The 11030-nt window shown below is 41.9% G+C and overlaps 1 protein-coding gene across 1 annotated transcript; it reads right to left on the reverse strand.

Annotated features, from left to right (window-relative positions):
* Positions 1-2440: 2440 nt before the first annotated feature.
* Positions 2441-9096, reverse strand: LOC130915720 (hyaluronidase-like). The gene is made up of 3 exons (XM_057835722.1): positions 8164-9096; positions 7983-8072; positions 2441-6282 (listed from the first exon to the last, which is right to left on the reverse strand). Exons 1-3 carry the CDS (start codon positions 9085-9087, stop codon positions 5818-5820), a joined length of 1479 nt encoding a protein of 492 aa, XP_057691705.1. The 5' UTR covers positions 9088-9096; the 3' UTR covers positions 2441-5817.
* Positions 9097-11030: the final 1934 nt, after the last annotated feature.

Here is an 11030-nt window from a genome sequence, read left to right on the forward strand (position 1 = left end):
TGGGAAAAATACATTGGCTGTGGAGTTCAGTCGTTTGTTGTGAGAGGGAGCAGCTTATTGCTGAGCAGCAGAAAACGTGTTGTTTCTTTATGTGGAGCGTACAGAGAAGATGTATGTATGCATTCAGCAGCAAGAGCGCAGACCGCATTCTGGACATCTATTCATTTCAGGGGCCAATTACACGGCCTGCCGCCTGGGCCTCGCCACGTTGGAGCCAAAGAGTCAGCGTACGCGTCGGCCGACGTCTCAGCGCCACCGCTGCATGCCACGCCACAGCCAGATTTTTGTGGCTACGTAGCCAAGACAAAAGTCTCGGCGTTAAGACGACCCCTGTGACGTCTATCAAAGTTTGGATATTATGTGAGATGATGACTGCGCGTTTATTTTCACCCCCTCTGAGAGTGAAAGCGCTTACTCCCTCCTTGGCTTTGCCTTTCCCCACATATGGATCGCGTTACAGCAGCTCCCGCTCCAGACAGGCTACATGAGGGGACGGTCGGCCCGCTGTTTACGAGCGCTTCTATCAGCACAGGACGACGATCGACTCAAATTGAATTTGTTTCAGGCTAATGTTCAGCTCGTGAGTCAAAGGTTGAGCGTAGGCCACAAAGTTCACATCGCAGCTGAGTGAGTTTTTCCTGTTTAGAACATTGTCATCATTGCTCCCATGCCAAGTTTTGTCCAAACATCACACTTTTTTGGTAACATTTTGTTTTTATCTGCTAACATTTGTCTGCAGCTGCAAAAAAGAAAGTGAAAACAGTGGAATTTACATGCTAGCCCACTAATTAGCACTGTCACTTTGACACAACACATAATATAGTTAGGGGTGTAACGGTACACAAAAATCTCGGTTCGGTAGGTACCTCGGTTTTGAGGTCACGGTTGGGTTCATTTTCTGTACAGTAAGAAAAAAAAAAGCAAAATATAAAGCTAGTTGTTTATTACACACCTTTGTGCTTTCAACAATAGGAACATTAGCCTATACAAAGCTACAATTCTGCTTAAAAAGTAGCGGGTATTTAAAGATAATCCAACAACAATTTGCCTTTCAGACCCCGCGTAATGGTCAGCTTTCTTTCTGAAAGAAAGAAGAAAAAAGAAGTCCTGTGCGAAAGAGAAAAGCAATCCCAATGACAAAGATTTTAACATGTATTTTACAAATGAAATGCCTCAATGAATCTTTTTTTCTTCTTCTTATGAACGGTTTTCAAAAGCTTTATTGGTGGATTTTCTCAAGTTAAAGCGCCACACAGAAATTAATAAATTTAATTTGGTAAGCAGGATCTGTGTATTATTCTTATTATTTAATTACAGGTGTTTTAGCTCATTTCAATTCTTTTATTTAAATGGGCTATTATTTATTTTATTATGTGTTTATATTTTACAAATGAGATGTAGTATTCATTTATATTGTATATTTTATGTTGTATAACTTCAGTTCCTATGTGAATATTAGTTCCTACTTGTTTAGTTGTGGTAGGAGGGTTTTGTGTTGAACACAGGGTCATGTTGGTTATTATTATAGCACAGAAAACAGCAGTAAATCAACAAAACAAATCAACTGTGTCCCAACCTACCACTGAAGATCTGATGGACTCAAAAAGTGGGTTACGATTGCATATTAGTTTGAAAATCGACCGGATCCACCGTATTTTTACACGAGTGATTTCCGGTCTGCCCGATCCTAGCTACCGGTAGTAGTATTGACGCAGGAGGGTCGCGTCTCGCGTCAAATAATAAACTCTGCCGTTCTTTTCGCTTGCGTCGTGTTGAGCCGCTTCTGGGACGCGTCTAACACGCGCCCGCACTGAAACTGGTGTGCATTGGCTGATTGACTTTAACGCCCGCGTTTCACTGCGTTCTCTCGGTGGCCACGTTGTCGCGCCGTTGACGTTTCTGGGTTATACTGTCCTACCGTGTTGGTCCTCATATAATAGAGAAGACGGAGTAAATATAATCTACACAAAGAAACTAACCCGATCGACTCACAGCCTCGAAAAGTAAGGGTTACATTACGTCAGAAACTTGTTCGGTACGCCTTCGTTCCAAACCGAGCACCAGGTACCGAAACGGTTCAATACAAATACATGTACCGTTACACCCTTAAATATAGTCAGTGGTCATTTTAATGAAACCAACTTTAGTATGAGTGCTGACAAGAAGCTAAAATTAAACACTGCTTTGAAAACTGAAATGCCTGATTTGAAGATAAAAAAGAAAACAAAGAACACAGACGTTTTTTCAGGTCACACGCAGTTTACTTTTACGTCCTCTCACTGTTGTTATGCCAACAAACAAAAGACCATCTATTGCGTTTTCAGTTTCCAACGCTTTCAAAGTTGCCATGTTTTTGTTTGAGCTGCCATGTTTTTGGGGGGTCTGGCACATGAGTAGCGACTTTGACACAAAATCAACGGATGGATAATGGGTAGCCACTCGCTTGAACTCACTGAAATATTCACACTTCCAGTGTTTATTTGTGTGGCTTAATCCATCTGATAATTCCTCATGACTTACTTCTAATTTTATGCAGAATGAACTTTTATTCAAGTTTCTTGTCTTTCCACATTACTGTTTTTCTCTTTCCAGTCTCCACTCTCAAACATCTTGGTCTAGTCTTGGACTTGTTGGTGGGGGAGGAATAACTTCTATCAAGACCAATGCCTAACTTTGTTAATTTGATTTTAAGGAAAAACACTGGTAAAAATAAACCCAAACACCCTAATTTCAGTGTTACTGCAATCTTCAATCAAAATAAATAAAATAGACACACAGCAAGGGGCGCTTTAAATTAAATGTCTTATTTTATCTTGCATAGCCTATAGTGTGTTTGAGGACAATAAAAAGTTCAAAAGTGTTAATGTTCAATGGGTGAGTGCACTCGTGTTAAAAACATTATGACAAACTAAGTGAGACGATGAAAATATGAGAAAAATGTCTAGATTGTTGGCGCAAACCGCTTCAAGCTCAACATTCCGAAGCCTCTTGGTGCTCTTAAATGGCTGTGGGAGGAATAGAACACCCAACCACATGCACCAACCATTTCTGCTTTGCTTTTTTTGGACCCGGACATCATGACACTTCATTTTGTAGATGACTAACAACAAGAGTTAAGCCTAAAAACCCACTTCCAGTTTATGCACAGAGACTAGAAAAAGCTAATTATGGCTGTTAAGAGAAGTCTGGGGTTGTTCAAATTGCAGGTGTTTGCCTTCTGTTTGTCTCCACTCAATAAGAGCTGCTTTCAAATATGGAATTAAGTTTAGTTTGTGAGCTCGCTTTGATTGACGTCATCTTTCGTACATTTGCCACAGCTGAGGCCACTCATTTTACTGGCTGTCAGTCAACCGAGGATCATGATGACATTTCCTGTCAGACATTTGGTGATTCGTTAACCTCACTCAAGTGGCCGTTTCTCTTCATCGCTGATGTAGAAGAACGTGGGCAGGTCACTCACATGAGCTGGTGTGTCTCAGAAAATGACATATTTGTATAAATTATTTTTTTCTTTTTTTCAACTTTGAGGTTACTTTCCATGCATGCAATTTCCCCAATATCTGAGCAAACACATTTTTTGGTATGTGTCCGATACTGCAGAATTTTAAAGTTTTTAGCCACTTCACAACAGCAGAAAATGCAATTGTTAAATTACACAAAACACAATGTTAAAAGCCAAGTGAGCCAAGTGCTGCTTCATCTCAAGTAAAAACAAAGGTATGATTACAGTGGGGCAAATAAGTATTTGGTCAACTACCAATTGTGAAAGTTCTCCTACTTGAAAAGATTAGAGAGGCCTGTAATTGTCAACATGGGTAAAACTCAACCATAAGAGACAGAATGTGGAAAAAAAAAAAAAAAACAGAAAATCACATCGTTTGATTTTTAAAGAATTTATTTCCAAATTACAGAGAAAAATAAGTATTTGGTCACCTACAAACAAGCAAGATTTCTGGCTGTCAAAGAGGTCTAACTTCTTCTAACGAGGTCTAACGAGGCTCTACTCGTTACCTGTATTAATGGCACCTGTTTTAACTCATTATCGGTATAAAAGACACCTGTCCACAATTTCAGTCAGTCACACTCCAAACTCCACTATGACCAAGACCAAAGAGCTGTTGAAGGACACCAGAGACAAAATTGTAGACCTGCACCAGGCTGGGAAGACTGAATCTGCAATAGGTTAAACGCTTGGTGTAAAGAAATCAACTAGGGGAGCAATTATTAGAAAATGGAAGACATAAAGGACCACTGATAATCTCCCTCGATCTGGGGCTCCATGCAAGATCTCACCCCGTGGCGTCAAAATGATAACAAGAATGGTGAGCAAAAATCCCAGAACCACACGGGGGGACCTAATGAATGACCTACAGAGAGCTGGGACCACAGTAACAAAGGCTACTATCAGTAACACAATGCACCGCCAGGGACTCAAATCCTGCACTGCCAGACGTGTCCCCCTGCTGAAGCCAGTACGCGTCCAGGCCCGTCTGCGATTCGCTAGAGAGCATTTGGATGATCCAAAAGAGGACTGGGAGAATGTGTTATGGTCGGATGAAACCAAAATAGAACTTTTTGGTAGAAACACAGGTTCTCGTGTTTGGAGGAGAAAGAATACTGAATTGCATCCGAAGAACACCATACCCACTGTGAAGCACTGGGGTGGAAACATCATGCTTTGGGGCTGTTTTTCTGCAAAGGGACCAGGATGACTGATCTGTGTAAAGGAAAGAATGAACGGGGCCATGTATGGAAAGATTTTGAGTGAAAATCTCCTTCCATCAGCAAGGGCATTGAAGATGAGACGTGGCTGGGTCTTTCAGCATGACAATGATCCCAAACACACAGCCAGGGCAACAAAGGAGTGGCTACGTAAGAAGCATTTCAAGGTCCTGGAGTGGCCTAGCCAGTCTCCAGATCTCAACCCCATAGAAAATCTGTGGAGAGAGTTGAAAGTCCGTGTTGCCCAACGACAGCCCCAAAACATCACTGCTCTAGAGGAGATCTGCATGGAGGAATGGGCCAAAATACCAGCAACAGTGTGTGAAAAGCTTGTGAAGAGTTACAGAAAACATGTGGCCTCCGTTATTGCCAACAAAGTGTACATAACAAAGTATTGAGATGAACTTTTGGTATTGACCAAATACTTATTTTCCACCATGATTTACAAATAAATTCTTTAAAAATCAAACAATGTGATTTTCTGTTTTTTTCCCCACATTCTGTCTCTCATGGTTGAGGTTTACCCATGTTGAAAATTACAGGCTTTCCTAATATTTTCAAGTGGGAGAACTTGCACAATTAGTGGTTGACTAAATACTTATTTGCCCCACTGTATGTGTTTGGGCTGATTACACAATAAAAGTCTGGTGAACATACATTAAAATAATTAGTACCGTACATACGTGCAAAAGGCTTGAGTGTCAACAATAGGTCATGTTTGTGAAACAAACTCACATTCCATTGATAATTATGAAAGAACCAAAAAACCTATAAACAATTATTGTGTGAAAGAAGATTAGAGTCTTTCTTTTGGTAAGTGGAGTGATAACATTATAACCGAACCCAATATTCTCTGGGTGTTTGAAAGATCAGTTTAAAATGCGCCAAATGAGATGTTGTGAATTAAATTACTATTCATTCATTTTAGTGTGTGATGTCAGATATCTATTTGGAGTCATACATACATTTTTCTCAACATGCTGAGTGGGAAAACTGCCCTAAGTGGCACTTGTGTAAATTTGGGACTTTCCAGTTTCGTGAATTGTAGCAGTGTAAGAGGAGTAACCAGGAAGTGACTTCAGTTTGGGAGGAGGTTTAGACAAAGAGACATTTGATGACAAGACAGATGCCCAGAAGCGTAATGATGCATAGGCAGGAGAAGTGGACTGAGAGGAGGATCAGTAAGTCCCCCAGCAGACTGTCAAGCTGCAGACCAGGCCTAACGGGCCGTCTAGGCTCCACCACTTGGGGCACCTCGCAGTGGACGCCAGTCCAGCCCTGGTAGCACTGGCAGGTGAACTTGTGCTTCATTTCCAGGATGTCCTGGTGGTTCAGGTGGCCGCTGACGTGGAAGCGAGAGCCTGATGGTGACACCTTCCGGCGGATTCTGAAGAATCGCGGGTTGAGGTGCAGGTGGGCGCCGGAGTCCAGGCTCTTGCGGACGCAGCGTCCGTTCTTTTTGCACAGTGCTTTGCTGCACAGCTTGGTTGCTGATGTGACGTTGATCACGTAATGGCCCAGAGGGCCATCAATATACTTCTTCACTGTCAGGCAGTTTCTCTGCACAAATATTATTTGATAGATTATGATTTTTTATATTCAAACATGTATTTTTTGTAAAGAGTTCTCTGACCTTACTAAAGGTTCATCTGTCAATATTCAGCTAGTGCAGACATGTCCAAAGTCCGGCCCGGGGGCCAAATGCAGCCCGTGGTCAAATTTAATCCGGCCCCCAGCCTCTGTCCTAAAATCAATAACGTCTGGCCCGCACACAGACTTAATCATTTGGTCAGCGGTACTGCTACCAGCATATGAAGTAGCTTACACACTAAATGCTGCTCCTCATTTACCCACTAAAGGGAAGCAGCACTCTAAGCAACATTAACCCATGTGACCGTTTACTCCCAATTTTCTAAAATGGCGACAATCAACAAAAAAGAAAGTTGACTGGGACGGCTGACGCTTCAAGGATAGGTGGAAAGTAGACTATTCCTTCACTAAAATACGCAACAACTGTGTCCGCCTAACTTGCAAAGAGACAGTCACTGTTTTCAAAGAGTTCAATGTGAGGCAATATTACCAAACAAGTCACGCTGACATGTACGACAAGATTACAGGGAAGATATGTCGCGAGAAATTGAACAGCTTGAAGCTAGTTTAATTTCACAGTTGTATTTCGCAAGAGCCCGAGAGTCAAAAGAGAACGCCACAAAGGCTAGTTGCAAGATTGTTGAAATTGTTAATTTAAAAAAAAAAATAAAGCAAATGTGATGCACAGAATGGCTTGCTAAAATTTGCTTAAATATATTGTTCTACGTAAAGGACGTCAGCCAAGGTCGGCCCCTCCACATTCTTACCACACCAAAACCGTTGCAAAAAGTTTGGACACCCCTGAGCTAGTGAGTGGCATGAGCATTGCCACAGATGTGTGCTGATGTTTATCAAGTGACGGAAACAATACTGGTATTCTATTATGACATATAAATTGGCACCATCAGACATATATCCGATGGAGAATTTCATCTTACACGTGAACGCAAAATTGAGAGCCATTAAATTTTGTTTATTAGATTCCAAAAACACGAGGAATTTCCCCCCAGTGCAACGAAGCACAGTAGGATGCATTTCAATCGCACCCCTGAGGTAGTATAATAGACAATAGATACCAACGTGTGTTTGATACAAGGACGAACAAATTCCTGAAAGCAAAACTTGTTTTGAATAATTTATTTGTCTATTTTTTCCCTGAGTAACAACATAACACAAAAAACCAAACACACTTAGTGTCAAAAACTGCTCTTTTTTCCAAACACAATACTTGAATTGTATTGGATGTAGTTGCAACATACGGAATTCTTCATTCATTAAGGCTACATACATTCAGAAAACAATTTGAAGCGACCTAATAGAGATATTACGGCCTTTAACTCTTGACTCTAGTGAGATTCTTTCATAGCAATCTGAATGGGCCAAGTCAAGTGAAATCTGATTTTTTCACATCAGTTGTAATCCATTATCGTATGTGGGTTTAAATCAGGGATTGGTTACGTTATTCGGAATATGACTGCGGACTGAACAGTTTCCTGAAATCAGAATTCATGCGACAACGTCGTCTATCATGTCTGTTCATTTCATTGTGTGATGCTTAGTGTCATTGATCTACACATGCTCACAACTGACCTGATTTCAGGCAGTACTGTAATACTTTCATTCATTCATTTTATCCGACATTGCCATTATTACCTGTGAGCCATTATTACCTGTGATCTAGCGTACTCTGATGAACCCCACAGGACAACGCCCGACACTCCGAGGGCAGCACTTTCTCCTATAGTGTGCACCAGGTCGCTCTGACAGAAAACAGAGAAATGCACATTTTTACCATATCCAAGAATGTGCCTGGCAAGAAGTGTTATATTCAAGACTGCCTGATGTAGTTACCTCTGATAGAACCACAAAGGTGTAGGCGTAGAAGGGTCTGGAGTAGACAAAAACTGGCAAGGTGATGTCTGGCCGTGCAATCGAAGCAATCCTCATAGCCTCCTTCACTCTGTAGTGGACAAATTTGACGGTGTTGGTCGAGGACTTAAGCTCATAATCCAGGTAGATGGATGGGTACAAAGCCGTGCTCTCTTTCCACAACCACATTAGGTGGTCGTTTCGAACGTGCTCCACATTGGGACATTCGCCAGTGTAGCGCTGCGGGTGTTGCTTATAGCCATAGTTGTAACAGTCAGGAAATAAATAGAAACCCCACAAGCCGTCCGGACGGCGACCCTCAGCTAAAGCCAAAGTCAGATTCATAAATGCCTGCCCGGCTTTCTCAAAACTTTCCTTTGCCTCCTTCTCCACTTTGCTCTCTGGCCAGTTGGGGTGGAGCTTCCGCATCTGCTCCTTGGACTTGTTGCGGTAGATGTCCTTGCCACCCCAGTTGCGCACCCACTGGGGCCTCCAGTTCTCCCAGTCAATGACTCCCAAACCTCGGAAATCCTTGTGAGGGATCAATTTGTCAATGTCGTTGCGGGCCTTGCTCAGGTGTTTGGAGATGCTCTGGTTCTGCGGAAGTCCGCCGTTGACGGGATAGCCCGAGTTGGAGTAGTATGGATAATAACCCAGATGACTGTGGTAGAAGATGGTCACGTTGGGTCCGCTCAGGGTTTCGTTGAGGTTGGCCACAATGTCAAAGACGCTCAAGTCCAAGTCCACTCGGAAACGCAGGCGGCACGGCTCAGTTGGAGCATTCCAGACCACCACGAAGGGCCTGTGAGGGATCAGGGGCACCCGGGCCGGCTTGGGCGTATCTCCCTGAGCTCCGACACTTACCCACAAACTCAACAGTAGGATCCGGAGCCCCGTAGGCGCCATGTGCCCCTGATCCTGGCTGTGCGGCAATTAGTGGATGCGCAACAAAGAACCACGGAGCCCAAACAGACGTATTAGAGGCTTCATTGAGCACACATAATCAAATGGAGGACACGTGACGATGATGAGAACAAGGAAGATGGACTGTGTTTTGAGGTTACACAACCACGTTTGAGAAGGATAGCTGTAGAATAACATTCACAACTAAACCTAAAAAATTAATGTCTTTTAAATTTGGGATTGTCAGTCCATCTGTTTCTCAGAGACTTCAGAAAATGTCGAACATCGTTGTTTTGCATATGACTTGCAAAGAGTTTGGATATAAGGCATATCACGGAGTCAATGGCCCCATACTTGTCGGAAGACTTTAACCTGAGATATGTCCTTTCAAGCAACAAATATTTTGCCAAGGTCACCTTGCTTCGCCATCAGTGTACACCACTATATAAAAAAAAAGGCATAGGTTTGGTCTCAACATTGGACGGGACATTAGTAAGACCAACCAAATTATTGAACGGGGATCAGGGCTCCATGTTTCAGGAATATAAACCTAATTAGTTGATAGGCTAAATGATGAATTCAAAAATAAATCTGTATTGATATATACTAACTTTCGTGTGATTGGTTCAGGTGATACAACGTTTGATTCAAACCTTTGTTTTCCAAAACTACTAAAGAAACATTTTGAAATGCAAGTCCCTTTATAAAAAAAACAGGGAGCTATCCAAGAATGTGTGGGGGACACTGGAGCACCGCTAGATTCAAAGCAAAAGTATTCAAATATAAAAGGGATTTGGTAAAAAAAATAATGAAAAAAATGAAATAATGAAAAATCTGAGATATCCGAGGCCGATCTACATTTGAGGCATACTAGATTGCCCCAAAACTCAAACCTAAGCACTCACATGAAATCATGGTGTGTGATTTAATTTCACAGCCTAAGTGGAGCCATTCTTTGATAGCTCCCCATTTTATTTATTTTTTCTTAATAAAGGGACTCGCACTCTGAAGCCACCGCATTGCATTACCGTAATGCACATAATGCAAACAATGATCTCAATAAGTGACGGCTAATTTGACATTGTTGTTCTTTGTGGAGGCCTGACTGACCGCAGTGGTTTTGCAGGTTAGCAAGTTTACTCAGTTTAATGTTATGCTAACTCTGATGCAGGTCGAACTTTCAATAGCAAAATTTGTGGTGTAACCCCCACATTTTTACATCACTTGCAGTGGCTGCTGCTGGCTGAAAAAACGTCTAATATCCCTCCTCTTCGAATGGTGCGTAGGAGGCAGCATTTGTCGACATTAATCTGTCAGGGCTGTGTGAGTGTGCGTGTGTCTGCGCATTGAAGGGGTGGGGGTCATAGTCATCAGCCAATCAAACATGCATTTGAGGGGGAATAAAATGGACCGGCACATTCAGCAAGTGAAAAGGGATAAATGTAAATCAGAACATACTCAAAATAATTTACTAAATAGCCTAATGGCAGGGTCTATTCTATCCTTGTAACATAAGAGAAGACAATCTACATTACCTATGTAACTGAACTGATTATATAATACAAATAAGGTTGCTTAAAACGTTGGTGGGGACAATTTGAGCATCCAAAAAAGTTGGTAGTGTCATGTCCCTACCATCCATATGCAAACCTATGCCCTTGGATGTATAAGGTATGCCCATATCAGTCAGCTCACTGCGATATGACCATAACAGTCCTGTGCTCAGATTTTTGAACTGTACAAGTATATCCGTGGTCTTGCACAACAGTACATATCTGATTTATTGAACCTATATAAACTATTAAAGGGATCCTCTGTTTTTAAGACAAGTAATTCTTAAAAGATAAATGTTAGTATGAGTTATATGATATTAAATTTTAAGTGACAGGTCGCCATTCTTGTTACGTCGCAGTGCGTGACGTCACTGGTCCCGTTGCGGAAATTCC

Source organism: Corythoichthys intestinalis, chromosome 5 (genome assembly GCF_030265065.1).
Source record: "Corythoichthys intestinalis isolate RoL2023-P3 chromosome 5, ASM3026506v1, whole genome shotgun sequence".
In the NCBI taxonomy this organism is placed as follows: Eukaryota; Metazoa; Chordata; class Actinopteri; order Syngnathiformes; family Syngnathidae; genus Corythoichthys; species Corythoichthys intestinalis.

What these genes read in the sequence shown, in the direction of transcription:
- LOC130915720 (XM_057835722.1), bottom strand. Translation starts at nt 9,087, where the DNA reads ATGGCGCCTACGGGGCTCCGGATCCTACTGTTGAGTTTGTGGGTAAGT. An exon ending in CCTTTGTGGTTCTATCAGAG is followed by an intron (nt 8,073 to 8,163) that starts GTAACTACATCA and finishes GTTTTCTGTCAG; the next exon opens with AGCGACCTGGTGCACACTAT. An exon ending in CAGAGTACGCTAGATCACAG is followed by an intron (nt 6,283 to 7,982) that starts GTAATAATGGCT and finishes ATATTTGTGCAG; the next exon opens with AGAAACTGCCTGACAGTGAA.